Genomic DNA, 24,931 nt, shown 5'->3' on the forward strand with positions numbered 1-24,931 from the left:
ACCCAGCAACTCCTGAGGGCATCAATATAACACCCAGCAACTCCTGAGAGCATCAATATAACACCCAGCAACTCCTGAGAGCATCAATATAACACCCAGCAACTCCTGATAAAGAAGCAGCTTCTGCTGCCACAGAGAGGCCTACAGAGGAAATGTTAATATTATGTGTATACACATAAAACAATCTACACATCCACATTTCTTCACATTATTTATGTGGAGTAGCCTATAGAATCTAAGTTTATATCTAAGTATAAACGGATATTTTTATCTCTCCCCCGTCCCCAGAGTGTGGAAGAACAGCAGGAGGAAGGTCCACCAACTTCTGGTGCACAGATGAACACAGTTCAGTGATTTTCAGTGAACTCTGGGTTTACGGAAGTAAACCTGCTCTCGACCAGGTTAGGTTCACAGAGTAAGTTACCATGGTAACTGACTCTGAGTATATGTTACCTCTCTTTCAGAAACGGGCTTGACTTACCCTGCTTTCTCAGGTTTGACTTACCTCCCATTCTGAAACAGAAAACCCAGAGTTTCCCTCATTTCAGGGTTAACATACTCAGAGTTTTCACTTGACCTCCTTTCTGAAACAGGCCCCAGGTCTCCTCCATTCAACAACAACAACAAAAAAAGCTCAATTTATTATAAGAGGTTTTTACAGAAAAAGTTTCTGTTTAACTTTAGTCACATTTGTCCAATCAAATTATCCCCGACCCATAATTTCCTTTATAAAACATCTTTTTCCTTCAATTCCTTAATATCAACAAAATATCACACATTGTAAATTCTTTATTTCCAGAACCTTTGGACATAGCTGTCTTTACATGGAAGTAAACAATGAAACATGATTTGAAACAAACAAAAAAAGCTTGTTGAATTGCACTACTTGAAAAAAAAAAAAAAAAAAGTACATTACAATAACCCTGCTGGCATTTCAATGCATTGTATTTTAAGGGCTTGCATTTTTATTGGCTGAAATTCAACATGGTTATATATTTAAGCAGTGAATATTTATTTCAAAACATTTTACACACGTCTTCATTATTAAAAATTCAATAACCATATTCACCTTTCAGATTTCCCTTCCAAAATGTTCATTCTGTTTAAAAATACAACCTATACCTAATACTCGACAGGAAATTTTCAGTACATTTTATTTCGCTTTACAAATTCACTTCAATAAATTCAGGAGTTGAAATTCCACAGAAATTTCAACATTTAAAATCAAGGAAGGCAGGAATATCAGTAGATCGCCGATTAATAATCTTCATATATTACAGTTTATTACATAAACATACGTAATAAACATGTGTAATAACATATGTATATATACATATATAATTGTACAGTATCCGAGTTATGGTGGAAATTTCACCTGTATTAAGTCAGTCCGGTCATTGGGAAAGTCTGGTCGCTAGGAAAGCACTACAGCCTTTAGAACAAGAAAAAATACTTACAGTGAATTATTCATAAACTCATTTGACAATAAGGGAGGTATTGTCAAAATTTCACCTGTAATAAGTCAGTCTGGTCATTGGGAAAGCACTACGGACTTTGGAACACGAAAAAATATTTACGGTGAATTACAGTACATTTTTCATAAACATATTTGACAATAGTATGTACAGTAAGGGAGGTATTGTCAAAATTTCACCTCGAGTAAGTCAGTCTGGTCATTGGGAAAGCACTACAGCCTTTGGAACACGAAAAAATAATTTAGATGAATTACAGTAATTTTTTCATAAACATATTTGATTATTGTACTATTGTACTATTGACTATCAAAATTTCACCTTGAGTATGTCAGTGTGGTCAACAGGAACATGCTACAACCTTTGGATAGTAAAAAATCATTTTGGTAAATTAATGTAATTTGATTCTAAAAATATTAGTGTACAGTGAGGCAGGTTTTCTAAACTCAATCATTATAATGCACTTTTTATTGTTGCTAAAGGACAATCAACAGCATTAGAACACATAATGTTAGAGATATTTGCTGGTACATCTGTAGATGGCTAAAATGTAGTTGTCTGTTTGCACACAATGAAAAAAAAATTACAACTTTTTATACAGTCCCTATCTTGTCTAACACGCTACATTGGACATTCAGTGGACATTCGCAAGTAAGTATGCCTTTAAAACAATACTTGGCCATTTTGATCGATTGTGGAAAATGTTGTAGTTGACCATCTTTGTTGTCAATATCATGTAGCTGCTTAGAATTTGCAAAAATTAGCTTTATTGCACATACTATTGAAAAAGTGTTTTAACGCGGAAGTTGGAATGTGCGAATATAAGTCTAACTTTACCTAAGTACTGATCACACGTGTGCGGCTTCTCTCTGCTGTGGATCCTCTCGTGTCTTTTCAGAGTTGATGATCGACTGAATCTCTTGTCGCAGTGTGAACACTTGTAAGGTTTTTCTCCAGTGTGAATTCTCTGGTGTATTTTTAAATCGCTTCCTGTAACAAAAGTCTTCTCACACTCAAAGCACATGTACTCTCTCACACCAGTATGAGTTTTCTCATGTGCGTGTAAATATTGCAGCAGTGAAAAACTCTTTCCACACACAGAACATGAATGTGGCTTCTCCTTTGTATGAACTCTCATGTGTCTCTTCAGGTGTGATGCAATAATAAATGTTTTGCCACATTGATCACATGTGAACGTCTTCTCTCCGGTGTGGATCATCATGTGATCATTAAAGTGTGAAGATCGACAGAAACTCTTCCCGCATTGATCACATGAGAACGGCTTCTCTCCGGTGTGGATTTTCATGTGTTGATTACGATTTGTTATTTGTGTGAAACTCTTTCCACACTGATCACATGTGAACGGCTTCTCTCCGGTGTGAATTCTCATGTGACGCTCAAGAGTACATTTGCTTGTGAAACTCTTTCCACACTGAGTGCAGGTGAAAGATTTCTTGGCTCTTTTCTTTAAAAATGTCTGTTTAGTCTTTGAGCGACTCAAAGGTTTTTCTCCAGGTTGGACATGATGTTCCTCCTTCACTTCACTCAGTTCTTCTCTCTCCTCCTTCACTTCACTCAGTTCTTCACCCTCCTCCTTCACTTCACTCAGTTCTTCTCTCTCCTCCTTCACTTCACTCAGTTCTTCACTCTCCTCCTTCACTACACTCAGTTCTTCACTCTCCTCCTTCACTTCACTCAGTTCTTCTCTCTCCTCCTTCACTTCACTCAGTTCTTCACTCTCCTCCTTCACTTCACTCAGTTCTTCACTCTCCTCCTTCACTACACTCAGTTCTTCACTCTCCTCCTTCACTTCACTCAGTTCTTCTCTCTCCTCCTTCACTTCACTCAGTTCTTCACTCTCCTCCTTCACTTCACTCAGTTCTTCTCTCTCCTCCTTCACTTCACTCAGTTCTTCACTCTCCTCCTTCACTTCACTCAGTTCTTCACTCTCCTCCTTCACTTCACTCAGTTCTTCACTCTCCTCCTTCACTACACTCAGTTCTTCACTCTCCTCCTTCACTACACTCAGTTCTTCACTCTCCTCCTTCACTTCACTCAGTTCTTCACTCTCCTCCTTCACTTCACTCAGTTCTTCACTCTCCTCCTTCACTTCACTCAGTTCTTCACTCTCCTCCTTCACTACACTCAGTTCTTCACTCTCCTCCTTCACTTCACTCAGTTCTTCTCTCTCCTCCTTCACTTCACTCAGTTCTTCACTCTCCTCCTTCACTTCACTCAGTTCTTCACTCTCCTCCTTCACTTCACTCAGTTCTTCACTCTCCTCCTTCACTTCACTCAGTTCTTCACTCTCCTCCTTCACTTCACTCAGTTCTTCACTCTCCTCCTTCACTTCACTCAGTTCTTCACTCTCCTCCTTCACTTCACTCAGTTCTTCACTCTCCTCCTTCACTACACTCAGTTCTTCACTCTCCTCCTTCACTTCACTCAGTTCTTCACTCTCCTCCTTCACTTCACTCAGTTCTTCACTCTCCTCCTTCACTTCACTCAGTTCTTCACTCTCCTCCTTCACTTCACTCAGTTCTTCACTCTCCTCCTTCACTTCACTCAGTTCTTCACTCTCCTCCTTCACTACACTCAGTTCTTCTCTCTCCTCCTTCACTTCACTCAGTTCTTCACTCTCCTCCTTCACTACACTCAGTTCTTCACTCTCCTCCTTCACTTCACTCAGTTCTTCACTCTCCTCCTTCACTACACTCAGTTCTTCTCTCTCCTCCTTCACTTCACTCAGTTCTTCACTCTCCTCCTTCACTTCACTCAGTTCTTCACTCTCCTCCTTCACTTCACTCAGTTCTTCACTCTCCTCCTTCACTTCACTCAGTTCTTCACTCTCCTCCTTCACTTCACTCAGTTCTTCACTCTCCTCCTTCACTTCACTCAGTTCTTCACTCTCCTCCTTCACTACACTCAGTTCTTCACTCTCCTCCTTCACTTCACTCAGTTCTTCACTCTCCTCCTTCACTTCACTCAGTTCTTCACTCTCCTCCTTCACTACACTCAGTTCTTCACTCTCCTCCTTCACTTCACTCAGTTCTTCACTCTCCTCCTTCACTACACTCAGTTCTTCACTCTCCTCCTTCACTTCACTCAGTTCTTCTCTCTCCTCCTTCACTTCACTCAGTTCTTCACTCTCCTCCTTCACTTCACTCAGTTCTTCACTCTCCTCCTTCACTACACTCAGTTCTTCACTCTCCTCCTTCACTTCACTCAGTTCTTCACTCTCCTCCTTCACTACACTCAGTTCTTCACTCTCCTCCTTCACTACACTCAGTTCTTCACTCTCCTCCTTCACTTCACTCAGTTCTTCACTCTCCTCCTTCACTTCACTCAGTTCTTCACTCTCCTCCTTCACTACACTCAGTTCTTCACTCTCCTCCTTCACTTCACTCAGTTCTTCTCTCTCCTCCTTCACTTCACTCAGTTCTTCACTCTCCTCCTTCACTTCACTCCGTTCTTCACTCTCCTCCTTCACTTCACTCAGTTCTTCTCTCTCCTCGCACTCTTCCATCAGGTCTGACATGACAGAAACAAATATTACATTTAATTTTCAGTACAACAAAATAATTCTAAGAAAAACAAAGTGAAATGACATGAAAGTGAGCCCTGATGTAATAGTAGAAAGTAGACAACTGTTATAAAATATTATGATAATTTGATGCCTTTTTACAAATTGATTTTATGTCCTTAAACTTTCCATGAATGAGGTAAACGAATCCCATGTTTCTTTAGCAAGAACTATTACATATATTTGATCAATGACACAATTATTTAAAATGATATTAACATTAAAATATACAATACTGACATGTTTCAACACCAACTTTGAGATTGATATTTATTTAAAATGTTTTAATTATTAATGGCTGTTCACACTAGACTTTTCCTTGCACTGACTTCCATTCATACGCATGTGAAAGTGGGACACCAGAAACACAAGCTCAAGTGAATAACACTGTGAGAAATAACACAAGCGTTTAGCATTCAAGTTTAGAGGATTGTTAATTTTTAAATTTTGAATTATTATTATTTGTTATATGTTGAATTTATGTTTGTAAAAAAGCTGCCGCAGAATGTGACGTCATTTCACGACGGTTGCAGTGTCCGTAGAAATTTCATAAGCTCAAAGTGCGGCTTTAATTAGTTTTAAAATAACCATTTTTATTAGCATTATCTGTGTCCTACATGTTTCACTCATCCCTGTTACTCCTGACATGATTTTCCTTCTTTCAAAAACAGCATTTCTTAAAACTGTGACACCCAGGAAGTGACATCATCTGGGCTATTTCTGCAGCATGATGGGAAGACAAGAAAATAATCTCAATCCATTGTCTCAGTTTTACACAAACTGTATCATTGACTGTATTCATCAACCCTGTTACCAAAGTTACTGTAAGAAGAATCTCTATAACTATGAATAACTTGTATGATATTTGACAAATACGGCTTTATCAGTAACTTTACTGATTATTCCTAAAAAAAAATGAAAATGACAAATTCTGGAAACGTTGTTGCAAATTGTGAACCAAATATAAAATAAATGTAAAATAAACAGTTAAAATAGTATTTAGTTTGATCTGATCTGTTGAGTTGATAATCAATATAAAAATGTCTCAAACCTCCCTTTACTCACCATTTGTTGAAGAAAAACCCAGAACATTCTGTACCATTTCATAGTTTAACTGTTTATCTAAATGTGATGAAGGTCTTGAATGTTTCTAACATGAATGTTCTTCAGCATCATGAATGAATGAAGAATAAACACCAACCTCTTTGTTCTTCAGGATCTTCAGTGTGTTTCATTCTGCAGGTTCTGGATCACTCGTGTTCTCACTGTCCTCTTTAATAAACTCAGTCTTTGCAGATTTCAGCTCTTCCTATTTTTTTAATTTCTGTGGGAGGAGCTTTGTAAGAAAAAGAAAAAAAACAGTTGAAAACATGGACACAGATATAAACATATTTGTGAGCAACAAATACCCTCAGTCTGCTGACACCAATGAAATGAGCTTTAAAGGGATAGTTCACCCAAAAATGTAAATTCTGTCAGTATTTACTCTCCCTCATATTGTTCCAACCCCGTAAGACCTTCGTTCATCTTCGGAACACAAATTAAGATAATTTTGATGAAATCTGAGAGCTGGATCACTCCTCCATAGGCTTCTTGAGGGATTGAACTTGCCGGCCTCGAAAAGTTATTATAGACATAGTCCAAGTGACTACAGTGGCTCAATCTTAAGTTTATCAAGCGACGAGAATACTTTTTGTGCACAAAAAAACAAAAATAACGACTTTATTTCAACTATTCATTTCCTTCTCTGTGGGCCTCGAGTGAGTTCACTAGTGTAAAAGCGTAAAGCTTCTGTTGTTGTACGTCATACGCATCACACACATGACCAGCGTCGGCCAATAGTGAGCCTACGTGTGACGTAGCTCTACGCAATCACACTACGCTAACTGACTAGAGGCCAACAGAGAAGGAAATGAGTAGTTGAAATAAAGTCGTTATTTTTGTTTGTTTTTGCGCACAAAAAGTATTCTCGTCGCTTGATAAACTTAAGATTGAGCCACTGTAGTCACTTGGACTATTTTAACGATGTCTTTAATAACATTTTCGAGGCCGGCAAGTTTCAATCCTTTAGAAGCCTATGGAGGAGTGATCCAGCTCTCAGATTTCATCAAACATATCTTAATTCGTGTCCCGAAGATGAACGAAGGTCTTACGGGGTTGCAACATGAGGGGGAGTAAATACTGACAGAATTTTCATTTTTGGGTGAACTATCCCTTTAAGTGTCAATTTACAGGAGATCTGAAGACATCAGCACAATAAATGAGGTGAAAACAGGAACTATTGTCATGAAATAAAGAGTGTTTTCAGCAGATCTGTTAATATTGATGAGCCTCAGACTATTAACACTCATTCAACAAGACATTCAGGATCATCAGCAGATCATCTCACTTTATTCTGAGTGTTTGCTGTTAGAAACATTATTTGAGTCAGGATAGATGATAAAAGCCTGTAAAACTGCTCTATTGAAAGACAATACTGTTGCTTCTCACAACATGACAAGGATAAAACAAAAAAAATTATAAAAACAAAGACTAAAGCTATTCATCTTAATTAACCACCTCATCTAAATAACTACAGCAGCATAATGTCAATATCTAAAATATATTTTGATTTTGTAGTAACTACGTTTATTTCACTAATGTTATTAGATCAAAACTGACAACGATCCTAAAAAACTCATTATAAGCTCAATGTGAAGTTTTAAGCCGTATCTGCTCAAGTATATTTTAACAATGTGAAATAAGTAACACATTTGATTTGTTAAAGATAAAATAAAACGGCAGCAGCATCAATTCCCCTCACAGATCTCAAACTTTAACTCTTGACTTTAACATTCAGTAACAGTTCTCACTCCAAACATCGAGACTTCCACACAAACGAACACACACTCGCTCAGGTCTGAATGAACTCAACATATTCTCCTCAGGCTCGCTGCTGCTGCACTAAATGTTTATTTCAATAGAAAAGACGCCAGAAAAGACGCACAAGTATCGCTGTGATCGATGAAAACAATACAGAAACGAGTCTGTCGTTTAATCAAACTGTATAAAGTGTGTGTGATGGTTGTGTAAATATGAGAAATACCGTGAACTGCTCTCCCCGGCTCAGAAGACTAGACGCTGAAACTCAATGAGGGAAGTAGTGATGGGCGGATCGATCCTGAAGTATCGATACTTCGATACTGACGTGGTATCGAAAAGGATCGATCCTCACACAAAAATATCGATCCAAATGTGTGTTTTTTTTACCAGTAATTTTTTATTAATTTAGCATGCAATTCAGTGCGTAAAATAAGCTTCTAAGTGGAAAAATAAGCGAATGTTAGCGGGTAATTGTGTAGGATAGAACCCTTTCTCCTAGTCATCTGTATACAAGACGAAACCAATCAATCACAGAGAGCTTCCGATGCTGGTGCTTCGCTGAGCTCACAGGCCCAGTGCGTTTGGGAAACGAAGCCTTGCTTAGATGACAGAGAAACAATCGGGAGTTATTTCGCTATAAACAAACCAAAACTGTACATAATGGTTTAAAATGTTGACGTCAGTATGATCTTTTTAATGAAATTAATATTTTTATTCAACAAGGATCGATACATTAAATTGATCAAAAGTGACAGTCAAGGGTTTTACACTGTAAAAAAAAATCTACTTCATATAAATGCTGTTCTTTCAACTTTGTTCATCAAATAATTCTGCATAAAATGTATCATGGTTTCCAACAAAATATGAAACTGTTTTCAACATTGATAATAATAAGAAATGTCTCCTGAGCAGCAAATCAGCATATTAAAATGAATTATCATCATGACTGGAGTAATGATGCCGAAAATTTAGCTTTGATCACATGAATAAATTACAGTTTACTATGGCATAGAAAACAGATAGCCTATGTTAAATTGTTAAATTGTAATATTACAGTTTTTACTAAGAGAAATAAAAATCGTACAGACCCCAAACTTTTGAACAGTAGGCTAGTACTATAATTTGGGTAGTTTTGTAAAAGTCACTGACTAATTAAAGGGGAGTTGAGAGCACAGATCACAAAATATTTAGGCCTAGTAGTCATGAAAACGTGTTCAGATTTCAGATTCATTCCAATTTCTTTGCCATTTCTGGTAGCAAGCTTCTTTAATGATACTTTTTCCTTCCATCCTATACTTAATGCAACTGTAATAGTAGGGATGTTTAGTTTAAGTGACTCTTTAGCCATTTTATCAGATCTTTCATTTCCTGGAATATCAGCATGTGCAGGTACCCAAACAAATGCTATTATTGTTCCAGCTTGTCTTAATCTATACAAAATATTCAATATTTCTATATAGATATCATACCTAACTGTTTGATATGTTTGTAGGCTTATAAGTGATGCCATTGAATCTGAACATATCACAACTTTATTAGGCATCACTTCTTCCACCCAACTTAGAGCCATCTGAATTGCCACCAATTCTGCTGAAGTCCCATCTATTAATCTCCCACATTTTTCTATTTTAAATTCTGGAACATAAAATGCTGAGTACGACCTATCTCTGGATTTTTTGATCCATCTGTGTATATTTGAAGAAATGCATAATAAACTGTTCTGATATATTCAATTGTATAACTCTTAATATCCATTTGTCCTTTTTTAACACTCTCATGAATTTGTAAATCAACTTCAGGTTGGCTAAAAAACCAGGGGGGTATTGGAGAAATGGTAGTCGTTAATGAAAATACTATATTATTTAGCGACATTTCAGAAGCCCGTTCCTTTGCATTCCATGCAAATCCTGTTCCTGTTAAGTTAATTGTTTCCCAACTCCCCTCAATTATTGCTTTAGTAAAATGTTCCTGTTTATGCCCTAGCAAATTGATCCAGTAAGCAACAGATAATTTTTGTCGTCTTATTTCTAATGGGGACTCTCCTGTTTCCACTTGCATTGCTGAGATTGGAGTTGTCTTAATTGCTCCTGTGATACATCTCAAAGCTCGTGCTTGAATTAAATCTAACCTTTTTAGCATACTAGTTGATGCAGATCCATATATAATGCATCCATAATCCAAAACGGATCATAAAAGAGCACAGTATGTTAATCTTGTTTATCAGTCCCCCATTCTTGGCCTACTATACATCTCATTAGATTTAGTACTTTTCTACATTTCTCTTCAATATATTTGACATGAATTTTCCAAGTTAATTTGGAGTCAAAGTTTAATATTTTCTGAAATCTTCTTTTTAGTAAAAAACTGACCACACGTTTTGGATATAGAGAATCTGAATCCCCATTCCACTGACCATTTCTCTACATTCTCAATTGCTTCTTGAATTTTTTTCACTATATATTTAACATTTCTTCCCCTCTTCCACATTGCTCCATCATCTGCATATAATGCTGTTTTAATTCCTGGATGAATTCCTTCATATATATCATTGATCATTATGTTAAATAATACAGGACTTATGGCACTTCCCTGAGGTGTTCCTGAATGTATTTTCTACATTCACCATCTGAGATAATGTATTGCCTACCTTGACTTGAATCGATCGTCCAAATAAGAAACTTAAAACCCAATTATAAAATCTTCCTTCAATTCCAATTCTTTGTCCACTTTAATAGCAATCATTCTCTCCACATCATATCGTAAGCTTTTTCAATGTCAAAGTATACTACCACTAACACCTCTTTCATTGCTAGAGCCTTTTTAACATCAGTTTCTAATCTTATTAGTGCGTCTAAGGTGGATCTACCTGGTCGAAAACCATACTGATAAGGAGCTGTTAATCCTTTGCTTTCTAACACGTAATAAAGTCGATTAACAATAATTTTTTCCATTACTTTACAGAGGTTAGAAGTCAGAGCAATCGGCCTATAATTTCCAGCTATTGCAGGATCTTTCCCTGGTTTGTGAATAGGGATTACTATAGCTTGTTTCCATGATAACGGTAGTTGTCCTTCAATCCAAATTTTGTTTAAAAGATCCAATATTACTTTAAGTATTACTTCATCCATCTGTTTAATCATAATATAGCAAATTCTATCTTTTCCAGGACCCTCATTAATACTCTTTTAAGTTCCCACATATTAAAGGCAGCATCCAAAGCTTTTTGACTATCAGGTTTTTTTAAAATAAATACCTTGATGTAGTTTTAAAATTTCTTCTCTCCTTCTCTTATAATTAGTTCCTAGGTTATCTGAACTGTGTGCCTTTTGAAAGGTGGAAGCTAACATTTCCGCTTTATCTTCTTGCGTCACTGCCGTTTTGCCTTCATCTCCTAAGACTGGAATATTCTGAGTTCTATAAACACCAACCATCTTTTTAAGGACCCTCCATACTTCTCCTAGTTGGGTTTCCCTACCTATTGTGGAACAGAAGGATTGCCAATATTTCCTTTTAGCTTGGTTTATTATCTTCCTTGCCTGAGCCTGTTTCCTCCGATATATAATTAAAGTAATAGGTATTAAGGTTTTCTTTAGATCTCTAAAAGCCTTATTTTTTAACTTTAACGGCTTTAGTGCATTCATCCTTCCACCATGGAACAATTTTCAACCTGCCTTTACCTTCTGATTTAGGAATGGATTCTTCAGCTGTATTTATAATAATTGCATTTAATCTGTCAGAACACAAGTCTATATCATCTTAGCTATAATTCTCCATTCCATCAATACAAAAACTGGTTAAATTTATCCCAATCAGCTTTATCAAACCTCCATCTATTTTGCATTATTTTATTTTGTTGATAAATTTCCAATCCAACATCACTTGTTATTGGAAAGTGATCACTTCCCAATGTTGATTGCTCTAAAACTTCCCATTGACATTCTAAAGCTATAGCTCCAGAGACTATAGTTAGATCTATACAAGAAGTTGATGAATCCCTTATATTGTATCTAGTACCCTTCCCATTATTTAAACACACTAAAGCATATTCCTCCATAAAATCTTCTACTATTCTACCATTATTATCTGTGCATAAACTTCCCCAAAGTGAATTATGTGCATTAAAATCCCCACACCATATCAACTTGTCCCCAGCCTTGATTCTTATTGTGTTTAGTTCATCTAATATTAACTGCTTGCAAGGATTATAAAAGTTTACCACCTTTATTCCCCCTCCCTGTGTCCACACTTCCACAATCACACATTCCCCTGGAGCATCTATTATTTCTCTAAAAGCCACCCCATCTTTAACAAATGTCCCACATCCTCCACCGTTTGTACCAACTCTATCCTTTCTAACCAACTTGTAGCCAGGAATGCTAAAAATGTAATTGCGGACGGAGCCAAGTCTCCTGAATACATATAATATCTGGTAAGACTGCTAGCTGATAAACAAATCTTTTAAATTCTTGTCCATTCGCAATCAAACTTCGGGCATTCCACTGTAAAATTTTCATATTTTATTTTTACCTCTTTGACTTCCCAAAGGATCACCCATCCCTGCTGTTCCTTCAGTTTGTCCAAGTATCGTTTGAGTCTGTTCAACTGAAACTTCAGTAATACCCAGATGTCGGGCAACTGCAGGTATAATAATTTTCAGCTTTTCTGTTCTTTTGTCTGTTTGAGCTGAACAATTAATGACCTCTGCTATAAAAGCAACAAAATTAATTTTGTTTACCACAAGCATGTTTCCGTCCTCAAGACACTTATGACTACAAGTATCTTTAGATTGGGTTATCCCAGCAAACACAGAACGTTCCCCTAACGTTCCCGAATGGTCCCATGAGGTTATTTTTTTGGGAACCAAACAAGAACGTTATAGGAACGTTCCATGTAGGTTATTTTTAGGTTCCATTTTTATAACGTAAGGAAAACGTTCCGGGAACGTTCCCCTAACGTTAAGGGAAAGTTCTAGGAACGTTCTGGGAACCAAAAACTAACGTTCCCAGAACGTTCCCAGAACCTAAATTTGTTTGCTGGGATGTTATTTTCCCTCAAATTTCCATTAGTCACTTGTACTTGCTTCACTGCTTGAGCATATGATATGTTCTGTTTTGAGTTTCATTGCTTCCGTAGCTTGTTTTTGAGCTTTACAACCTAGAAACGCTGCACTGTGTGGTCCTCCACAATTACAACATTTGGGTTCGACCCCCTCTCCACATTGCCCATAGTCATGTTCTCCAACACATTTGCAGCATCTTTTTTCCCCCTTACATACTGTTGCCACATGACCCAATCTTTGGCAATTAAAACATCTCAATGCTGGTCTCACAAACGGCCGGACCGTATAGCACATATATCCAATCTTAACACGTTCCGGTAAGTTTTTACAATTGAAAGTTAGTGCAACAGTAGTACTACTTTCTTTTTTACCATTTCTACTGGCAAGCAGACGCTTCACTTCTGTCACCATTTCGTTTGTAATCTGTCCCTTTAAAACCTCATCAGATAAAGATAAAGGCACCCCCATGATCACTCCTTTAAGATTATCAAGTTCTCCCGGTACATAACATTTGACTGCTTTACCTCCTAGCTTCTTTAATCATCAATGCAATCTCTTGTTGCTTTTTGTCAACACAAAAAAGGAGGACACGGTTGTTTGGTAGATACCTTGCTGATTTAATATTTCCAATTGATTTTTTGATTATTTTTGTAAGCTTCATTGGATTATTGATGTTTTCGACTGTTCCAGAAAATGCAACCATTACTTTGTATTCTACCTCCATTTTCCTTGTCTTGATTATTCCTACTACTCTTGTAATGTTGTCATCTGACTCAGAATCTCTATTTTTCCTTTTGTTTGATGCATCAGTAATCTGTGACCATCCCTCACTATCAATTACTGAAGAATCATCTTCATCATCCATACTACCTGCATCCATCTTCTCCAGTCTCAGCACAGTTGATGCTCCTCCACGTGTGAACTCAACACTAGAGGACGACCGACCTCCTGAGCTGAGATTCTCTGACTCAACGGCTGTGGCTGAGAGTCCCATGTGTTTTTGTTTTCCACCATTGGAGCTAACTTTTGCTAGCCTGGTAATACCAGACTCTGCTACTTCACTTTGCTTCGTACACAGAGTCTGGGATAGCATAATAGAGAAGTGTTTTCTCTCTCGCTAGGGGGCGCGTACTGAAGTTTAAAATCATTGGTTACCCGTAAGCCAATCAGATAAGTTTGTTTATGACGTATGTTATGCGCCGACACAGCCGCATCGAACCACAGACATCATGCATCGAACTGAAATCTATGATCGAACTTCCACTGTAAACACTTGATGATGCGAGCGAAATACCCGAGTGAACATGGCTGTAAACGACTTTTTTGATCTGTGAGTGATGTAATAGAATGACTGCTGCGCTTGACAGGGCACAAACGAGCAGAGAGAGAGAGAGAGAGAGAGAGAGAGAGAGAGAGAGAGAGAGAGAGAGAGAGAGAGCGAGCCCCGCGCGCGCAATCCCACGTCTACAAACAACAAGAGCGCTGTCTTGCTCTCTCTCCCTCGCGCATATTCATAAAAATCAATCGACAAGATAGTAAGAGGTCGGAAGACCGCGGTTTCACGTGGAGCATTTGGAGATTTTTAGAGATTATAGACTCTAGGAACAACATCTCAATGAACAACATCTCAACTATAAAGGCCTGTCTCATATAAGTTAGACGCCTATCTCAAGTACAAGCCGGTGCAGTTCGACGATTTGGGCAAATAAAAGCCCGTGCTATTATTTGAAGTTTTACGGTATTTAAGACCTGGAAAAGAAAAGAGACACTGACCTGTCAAAAGGCTCCCCAGTTTCTCGCTGACGATCGGTAATAGTTGATAAATTAAACTTTTCCCAAAGGGAGTAGGGCCACAACATCACCTCCATTCAAAATGTTTAATACACACTCTTCGTGTTCGGGCTTCAGTTTGCTAATGCCGGGAATATTCTCCACAACAGAGCGAATTGCATCTGCGTCTCCATATCAGCGGTCGTTTTCGATTTCCCTGACCTAATCTTAAACACGGCGCTTACCGACTACGTCACGGCTTTCAGCCCGCCCTCTGTTCGTTGATTGGCCAGGCTGTTTTCAGGCCGGTGGAAAACAGAAAGATAGGCTGCTATCTCAGACTGACTACAGGAGCGAAATGAAATTAGCGGAAGTAGGAAGTCTGACGTAGTCAGGCTAAACTTTTGCCATATCCGGTCGTCAAAACTCCGAACACATCTTCCTTTTTTAAGAATGACTTAAGTCACATACTCTTAACTCCAAGTCATCCAGAGTCGCGGCCAAAGCCGATTCGAAAGACCGCTTTTCAACAGTAGCATCTTCTTTGTTTTCAAGTAGCAGTGAATTCAAATCACCTATGGTAGTATGGAAATCACACGGAACCGTCACAACTCTGCCGTCACTATGTTAAGCCCGCCCACCAACTCTATACACGATGTGATTGGCCTGACCAGAGTTTGGTTTTTCCAGCTCGAATGTCAACGGAGAGTTGCTAGACCACACTTCGCTGCAAAATATTTTTTGCTGCCGCTAGGGTGCGTCTAGATTTCTAGGCTACAATGAGGGATGAGACGGCGCGAGCGAGCGGTGACGTCATCGACCCCCTATGGCAAGCCGTTTTAGCATTAGGCTTGTTTGAGATGCGCCTTGCCTCGCCTGAAATGTAGTCGAGAGTAGCGGCTGCAGTGAGAGGAGGAGCGAAAAAAGCGCAGGCAAGCCGGACAGTTCTCGCTTCTCGCAGTGGATCTGAGATCAATGATGGATATCGCGGGATTCACGCTCGTGCACATTGTTGCTAATAAACTGGATGTAATTTAAGTTCTGTTGCTTTTATATGAAAATAAATATAATGAACAAGACACCCAAAGTACTTGTTATTTAATTCCATTCCAAATAAGTGTTTATCAATCATTTTTTCTTTAATACAGACATAGGCTACAATAGGCTATGTGTTGTTTTTTTTCAGTCCCTCCAGGATTTCGCGGGCCCTTTTTCTGATTGTTGCGGCCTAAAATTCCTGATGTTGCGGACGCTTTTCTAAAAAGTTGCGATGAAAGTTGCGATGTTCTTTGGCATTTGTTTTTATAGGTTAAAACAGCAAAGGTAGATAGATTTTTACTTAAAGTGCTCATATTATGCTTTTTTCCTTTCCTTTATTGATATATCTTTTTTTGCGCATGTTATAGGTAATAGGAGGTGATATACTACAGTACATTAACGTTACCTCTAAATTACCATGCATTGTATGTATAAATATTAGGGGTGGAATGGTACACAGACGTCGCGGTTTGGTACGATTTCGGTAATAGAGTGAAAAGCATGAAATGCAGGCATTTTTATAAATGTCTTAAGCCTTGTATTTGTAAAATAAGTTTTATTAATAAAGGCACAGAACCAGTTTATTTGTAGTGCACTGACAATAGTTTTATACAATTAGTTTATTAATTAAATTAATAAAAAGACCTTGAGATATGTTTGGTAATTGTACCTGAATGAATTTAAATTTAATTTGCTATATTTCAGATGAATATATTTGTTTTCCTTAATTTTAATTAACCTTAACTTTATTCTCATCTGAATTATAAATAATTGATTTCCGTATAAAATAATACTACTATTAAAAACACATTTGATTTTCTTTTTTAATCAATGTAGAATGTGTAACTTAAAAATAAACAGATTAGTGCTCCGACTCTGAGGACAAGAAATGAAAACCAAAGCGATATGATAAATGTCCAAAAGATGGCTGTTTTGAAATGAGGTTGGATAAATGATTTGCTTCTAAAAGTGTGTGTGTGTGTGTGTGTGTGTGTCTGTGTGTGTGTGTGTGTGTGTGTGTGTGTGTGTGTGTGTGTGTGTGTGTGTGTGTGTGTGTGTGTGTGTGTGTGTGTGACAAGAGTTTAGACTGTGACAAAAGCACAATGTTGTGTTTTATTGCGAGTGTACACAAATATAAGTAAACAATTTGCAGTTTGAATGATGTCCTGTTGTGAACAAAATGACGGAGTAGCCTAGCCTATGTTTTTATGTTTCCACTGTTCATCGCGCCTCTCACACACACACACACACACACACACACACACACACACACACACACACACACACACACACACACACACACACACAGTTCGATCCGTCTCTCTCTCTCTCTCTCTCTCTCTCTCTCTCTCTCTCACACACACACACACACACACACACAGTCCAATCGCGCCCGCGCCTCTCTCTCTCTCTCTCTCTCTCTCTCACACACACACACACAGTTCGATCCGTCTCTCTCTCTCTCTCTCTCTCTCTCTCTCTCTCACACACACACACACACACAGTCCGATCGCGCCCGCGCCTCTCTCTCTCTCTCTCTCTCACACACACACACACGCACACAGTTCGATCGCGCATCTCTCTCTCTCTCTCTTCTCTCTCTCTCTCTCTCTCTCTCTCTCTCTCTCTCTCTCTCTCTCTCTCTCACACACACACACACACACACACAGTTCGATCGCGCCTCTCTCTCTCTCACACACACACACACACACACACACACACACACAGACACACACACACACACACACAGTTCGATCGCGCATCTCTCTCTCTCTCTCTCTCACACACACACACACACACACACGCACACAGTTCGATCGCGCGCATCTCTCTCTCTCTCTCTCTCTCTCTCTCTCTCTCACACACACACACACACACACAGTTCGATCGCGCCTCTCTCTCTCTCTCTCTCTCTCTCACACACACACACACACAGTTCGATCGCGCCTCTCTCTCTCTCACACACACACACACACACACACACACACACACAGTTCGATCGCGCCTCTCTCTCTCACACACACACACATTTCGATCGCGCCGCTCTCTCTCTCTCGCTGTTATTTTTGTAGGTAAATGTGAGACGTTGGCAGCACACGTCTGCTGCGTCTTCTGAACAAAACAAAGAAGCGAGTTTGTGCTTCGCAGGAGACCGCGATGATTGGTCAAAGTTGCAGAAAAGTTGCGGTGATTGATCAAAATTGCAAGGCGCAATGAATTCACGGGGATTTGTTGAAGTTGCGTTAATATTTGCGATCGCGACATCGCGAAATCCTGGAGGGACTGTTTTTTGAGTGTGTGTGTGTTTTTTAATATTTTTATATATATAATAAAATGACATTGCATAACCCATAGAGATCGCACTGTCCGAGAGTTTGGGAATATTCACACATAACATATAGGTGAGTTGTGCCAGTTTTTACTCAAAGTGACTTTAAAGTGAGGCCATGACAGTAATGCCTTCAACTTAAAGGGTTAGTTCACCCAAAAATGAAAATTAAGTCATTAATTACTCACCCCCATGCTGTACCAACCCCGTAAGACCTTCGTTCATCTTCGGAACACAAATGAAGATATTTTTGATTAAATCTGAGAGGTGGATCACTGCTACATAGGCTGCCTGAGGGAATGAAACTTGACGGCCCAGAAAGTCATTAAAGAACATGTTTAAATAATCCATGTGCCTACAGTGGCTCAACTATAAGTTTATCAAGCGACGAGACTACTTTTTTCCCGAAAAAAAAAACATAATAACGACTTTATTCGACTATTCCTTTTCATTCCGTGTGGGCCTGAGACGAGAGTTCAAGAGATTTCCACGACGCATGCGCGAGAACTGAACAAGAAGTATTAGAAGAAGAACGTCCTCTTCTCAGTTCTCGCGCATGCGTCGTGGAAATCTCTTGAACTCTCGTCTCAGGCCCACAATGAAGAAAAGGAATAGTCGAATAAAGTCGTTATTATGTTTTTTTTTTCGGGAAAAAAGTATTCTCGTCGCTTGATAAACTTATAGTTGAGCCACTGTAGGCACATGGAATATTTAAACATTTTCTTTAATGACTTTCTGGGCCGTCAAGTTTCATTCCCTCTGGCAGCCTATGTAGCAGTGATCCACCTCTCAGATTTAATCAAAAATATCTTCATTTGTGTTCCGAAGATGAACGAAGGTCTTACGGGGTTGGTACAGCATGGGGGTGAGTAATTAATGACTTAATTTTCATTTTTCGGGTGAACTAACCCTTTAAGGATGTACATATATTTCAGGATGTGGTGCATCCCTGAGAACAATAACTTTGTGTCTGAAATAAATTGTTTCAGAAATATAGCTTTTGGGAAAAAAGTGGTCTCGTGGCACAACTTGCCCCTGGTGTGGGGTAAGTTGTGCCTTTTGGGGGAATACGTTGGGGTAAATTGTGCCAGTGAGTTCTGAAGTAAAACAGAACATTTTAATGTTATGAACTGTAATGCTATATGAAAGCAAGACAAATTCAATACAAAATTATTAATTTAAGGTTTATTTGGATATTGTCATCCTATTAAACTGTTGGAATAAGTCCACTTAAATACACAATATATGATATTTGTGAATGAAGGCTTTGGCAATAGATGCCTGTTGACATACATAGAACGCTGTCTGTCAATTATGTAACATATAAGAATGAAGTGACTAGGCTAATTTCTAAACATCCTATTATGACTTAGGCCACTTAAAAACTTAATAAAGCTTCTCTTTAATAACATAGTGCAAATTCAAAACTGAAATCAGTGTTAGCTAAATTAAACAAATGGCAGGTAGGCCTAAATCAAACACTGATGAGGAATGCCCATCTCTTCACTTCTCCAGATTATCCCCTGTGAGTATTTAGGTCTAGGTGGTCTGGATCTGGCCTACTACTTAACATCCCACTATTCAATGCTGAGGGGAATATAAACTTCTGCTCCCTTCTGCCTGTACCACCAAGTTTTGGTCTAAATTTAAGAATGTCACATAGTTTAAGCGCTAAAATGTAAGAGTACAATGTACAATTACAAATTAATAATATGTTGAAAATAATTATAAATGGGGGTGCCACTGGCACAACTTAACCCAGGCCCTTTGGCACAAATCACCCCAGACCCACAAGTTTGCAAAAACTAGCATGATCCAGCATTTAAGAGCTAACATCATACTAACTCTATAGACTCATTGTGTAGCCTGCTAAAGCCCTAAAACATGTGTGAAATGTTTTCAAACTTGTCAATAATTGTTCAGACACTACAATCAAAAAACCTTAATCATAGAAATTTTACTTTGAAAGGAAAAAAACTGTTTTTTGAGCTAAAATGTGCTTACATCTCATGCCATGTGTCTCTCTTCTTTGGAGGATAAGTAAAATGGATGGCTTTTCAAAATGATGTGGTCACATGACCAATTTCTTCTATGATTTTCCAGAAACAAGGGGTGGATCAACTTCCCCCCTGGCACAAATCACCCCACTCTCTCCTACACATAAAACATGATATCCGAGTTTTAAAATTAAACATTTTAAAAGAGAACAATACATCACCGTTGTTTAAACCAATCAACATTAAGCTGTGTCGTCAGCAAGTCGTTTCCCATCATGCTTTTGATCAGCGCAGTCGGTGGAGAGCAACTGCGCGCGTCTTCTTCTGCATGTGCTTGGTGCGCTAAAGCCACACTGTAAAAAATAATAATAATAATTAACTGGCAGAAAATTACCAGGACATTTTCAGTTAATTTACAGACAGTTTCTTCAACTCTAAAACGGACAATTCTGTATATTAACAGTACAAATTCTGTATTACTCACTGACAATCCTTAAACAGAAATTTCTATTTTTATAGCATTGTCGGAGAAACAGAGAAAGAGGAAACGGCAGTCTGACCGAGTGAGGAGTCAGACACGAGCATAGGCGTAATTTGCGGGTGTGATATGTCCCGATTGAAACATCTCGCGGCACGGATGTAGCAATACAAACAAATAAAACATCTCCAGTTAACTCTAGTAGAGCATTCATTTAGTTTGTTTGTTAAATAAGAGGCGATCTGAAATGTGGTGTTTTTGAAATCAAGTGACCAAAGTGCTCGTTGCCGCTGCGATCAGTGGCGTGGATACAGTGTTCTGTTGTGACGCGCAGTCTTCACACGGACGCGCGCTTTAACCCGTTGCGGGGAGACTCTCTATATTTGTTATGGTGAAATCACAAAACCTAATGCACAAAAAACGTCTCCCTGCTTGATATACAACCACTAATAAACAATCGGTTTTGATGAGGAAAATAAACTATACTACTAGTGCGGATTAGAACCCAGAGCCTCTGACACACTTGGCAAAAGTTCTGCCACTGGACCATTAAAGTACATGGGGAAAATAGTCGGATCTATGCATTTAATCCCGTGAAAATTCTCACCACTAACAACATATATCAGATCTCATTAAACGACAAATTAAACACAATGTACTATTGTATACTATGTAACACGTCACGCTCTGCGTGATTGGTATTTACGACAGTAACGTTAAATACAACATACAACTCCACAGCGACTCTAGGGGTCGCTGTTTGACAAAAACGGAATTCCTGCATAGTGTCCCTTTAATCTCAAATTTATGAAGTGGCACAAATGTTTCGTGTGAAGAAAAAAATAATTACATATTTTCTCACAAAATATAGATCGCTGACACACGATCACACACGCGTGCTGTTGACCCAGAAGCCGGGTGAGAATGAATGGGTGAGAACACAAGCACTGAGATGCTCATGTGAATCGATCAAAATATTGCATTTGCATTGCTTTTTGGGGGTTTAAACCACTGAAGTCATATAGAAAATACGCACCGTGTTCTAACTACAAGCGACACACAACTAAAGGTATATTTTCCATGTCAATCAGAACCAGTGTTACGTCCCAGGACGTGTTGTTATTTTTCTTTTTCTTTATTTTATTGATTTGTTGATGTTGTGCATTTGTATGGTGTGCAGTTCGTTGTTTCTTTCTTTCTTTCTCTCTCGCTCTCTCTCTCTCCCTCTGTGCAGAGCTTGATTGGGTTCAGCTGAGGCAGATTACGATGAGGAGCGGGAGCGTTTAAATGCTGAGAAAGACTGCAGTGAGGCAGAGCTCCTTTTGCACGCGCGTCGTAGAGCTCCGTTGTCCTTTGTCTCCTGCCCCAGACATTTTGCCTAGATCAGTAGCCTTGGTGTGCTGATCTTTTAGTGGGTTCTCCCTGTGTGGGGTTCTCACGGTGTAGTTATGAGGACACTTTATTTCTTTATCTGAATGTCGTAAGTTTCTTCTTTTTTTTTGTTCATTGATTTAAATATATTTTTCTCTGTTTATTTAGTCGCTGACTTATGTCATCAGACTGATGTTTAAATTGTTACTTTGAAAGCCGTAGGGAGGAGGTTGCCATTCTTTTCTTTATTAATTGTTTTCTCTTGTTTATTGGTTAGTTAAGGAGTAAGGGAAGGTTGTTGTATTTTCTTTGGGGATATTTTTAATTTGTTAGGTAAGTTACATTTAATTCCTTTTTAGGTAGAATCCCCTTTTGGTTTGTTATTTTGGCTTGAACCCCTCCTGAAGATTCACGCTTTCTGCTTTTCTATTTCTGCGTAAATAAAAAAGCTTATTCTTGACACTATTGGGACAGGAGAAGGGATATTTCAATTCAGTTTTTTTTTAGGAGTCACGTGCCGATTTGGGTTGATTTGGGCGGGGTCTGAGCCGGTTGGCCATGATGGTAGGAGACGCTATCGGTTGCCAGGGGCAACGCCTTCAGAACTTCACAGAGGCGCGACTAAACATTCCAGAGCTCTTTAATTTTCGCGCATTTATTATTTTCGCGCATTTATTATTTCGGCGGGACAGAGACTGACTAGATTGTAACGAGATTTTCAATGTACACACACGTTTCCAACATGTTTTGATGTAGGTTAAAGCTGTGTATGGTTGGGTGTTGGGGGCTGCAAAGTGGACAAACCAGTTCTGGGTTGGCTAGTGTAGTTAAAAGTGTGATTGCAAGATGTAAATGTATATGTCCTGGTTAGATTAAAGCCATTAACAGTGTGAGTGCAAGGTGTATGAGATTCAGACGAGGCTGCAGACAGATGGTAATCTAAAGTGTAGACTGTAACTTGAAATAAAAATGGGCACTTTCTGTCTTAAATGCTTTTTGCTGTTTCCCTTATTTATTTACCTTTATCTATTTAGCAGTTTTGAACGCAGCAGTGACTTCCAGGCATGGTAAAACAGTGTGGAATTGCGAGAACCTCCTCTACTACCGAGTTAACAACACACGTAAACAATCATGTTTTGCGGCCGGAATCCTGCCAACATGGCGGAGAGGATGAGGATCCCGCGAGATCCCGTGATATAGAGGGGAGGGGCTCTGTACCATGACGACAACTCCTCACTCTCAATAAAATTAGTGGCGCATAACAAACCACGAACAGCCTATTAATGGTTAAACCCGTTCTATTAAAGGTGGGGTATGTGATTTGGAAAACGACCGGCAGATTTGGAAAATACACAATTCAAATGGTCCTACCTTCTTTCCTCCAACGCTGGCTCTGACTCCACCCATTCGAAGAACATGGACGCGCAATCATGCACGAGCGAAAACTGATGCGCGAGAGATTGTAATGACGATTAACTACTAATCATGGAACCGGCTTTACTGACGAGATGCGCATGCGTCACGAGCTTTGAGTATTCGCACGAAGGAGGTCACGCGCGCTGGGGGAGGGGGGTGTGGTACGACCGTTTGATTGACGAACTTACTGTTTAATGATTCTAGGTCGTCTTGGAAATGATTGGCTGGAGTTTTTCGAGTCCTGCCCGTTCCACAGATGATTAAATTGCTTAATTTTCATTTCAGTGCTTCTAACTCTTCTAACTATTCTCTTTTTTGTCCATTCTTTTCAAAATAACTTGAAATCCTATTCCTAACCCACTTACAGACAAAATGGGTTAGAAATAGGATTTCAAGTTATTTTGAAAAAACGGACAAAAAAGAGAATCACATACCCCACCTTTAATGCAGTTTTATCCTTAGTTGTGTAGTAAGAGGGAATGGCTTCTAAACGGGTTAAATATAACATTGGGAAGTGTGACAGTGATGGGTGGAAGTGGTAATAAGAAAATATTGTGATGGATTTTTAATAGATTAGATAGTAAACTATCTTTTAAACTAACCATGATTCTAACAATTCTATCATATAAACCTTACTTCCCTTTTAGGTCTAACATTCGAACAAGTTTAGAACCAAATGTGCTAAAACCTTCTGTTCTTTGTCTATTTGTGTTATGGGAAATTCTCAAGTGCTGATCATGACAAAATCAAAAATATACTGTCTGTATTATGTCACGATATTATTTTTTTATAACAAATTATTGCTCAACAAAACTAAAACATATCTCATGATTTTTGGTACCAGACAAAAACTCAAATCTGAAACCAATTCTTGTATAATAACTTGTTTTGACTGTACTCCTCTGCCTCAAGTTGATAAATTTAAATATCTTGGTGTTTGGCTAGATTCTGAGCTCTCTTTCAAAATTCATATTGGTCATATTTTACGTAAAGTCAATTATGGAATTAATGTTTTATATCGATCTCGTAACTGTTTCACTTATAGTGTGCGCAAGAAACTCGCCTCTCAACTTATACTTCCGATTTTTGACTATTGTGATGTTGTCTATCAAAACTCTGTAAAATCAGACCTTTCCTGTCTTAAAAGAGCCTATAACAGACCAGAGCCGGCGCCAGCCGAGCACTGATGAGGGGGCGTCTGAAATACCGAGAGGGGGCGTTCACATTAACGCACGTCACCACTTTTTGCCAGGGTCGATCTTCTCCCCACCACTTTTTAAAACATCTTCGCGGCACGGATGTACCAATACAAATTAATAAAACATCTCCAGTTAACTAGCAGAGGATTCATTTTGTTCGTTTGTCAAATTAGAGTTGTTCTAGCGCTGAAATGTGTTGCTTTTTAAATCAAGTGATCAAAGTGCTCGTTGCCGCTGCGATCAGTGAAGCGGATACAGTGTTGTCTTGTGGCTCGCGCAGTTTTCACACTGACGCGCGTTTCAATCTATCGCTGTTGCGGGAGACTCTATTCGTTACAATGAAATCACAAAATAAAA

General features: G+C 38.7%; 2 protein-coding genes across 2 annotated transcripts in view; both read right to left on the minus strand.

The window, feature by feature from the left end:
* Positions 1 to 24,931, minus strand: part of LOC143714406 (uncharacterized) — a 297,700-nt gene that overhangs the window by 82,559 nt on the left and 190,210 nt on the right. The gene's annotated exons all lie outside the window — the stretch shown is intronic.
* On the minus strand, positions 772 to 6,157 carry LOC143714368 (uncharacterized). The gene is made up of 2 exons (XM_077205483.1): positions 6,121 to 6,157; positions 772 to 4,781 (listed from the first exon to the last, which is right to left on the minus strand). The coding sequence occupies exons 1-2, from the start codon at positions 6,155 to 6,157 to the stop codon at positions 2,251 to 2,253; spliced, it is 2,568 nt and encodes an 855-aa protein (XP_077061598.1). The 3' UTR covers positions 772 to 2,250.

The sequence above is a fragment of the Siphateles boraxobius genome, unplaced genomic scaffold (genome assembly GCF_051911475.1).
Source record: "Siphateles boraxobius isolate OS27281-9 unplaced genomic scaffold, OSU_SipBor_1 54, whole genome shotgun sequence".
Lineage (NCBI taxonomy): Eukaryota > Metazoa > Chordata > Actinopteri > Cypriniformes > Leuciscidae > Siphateles > Siphateles boraxobius.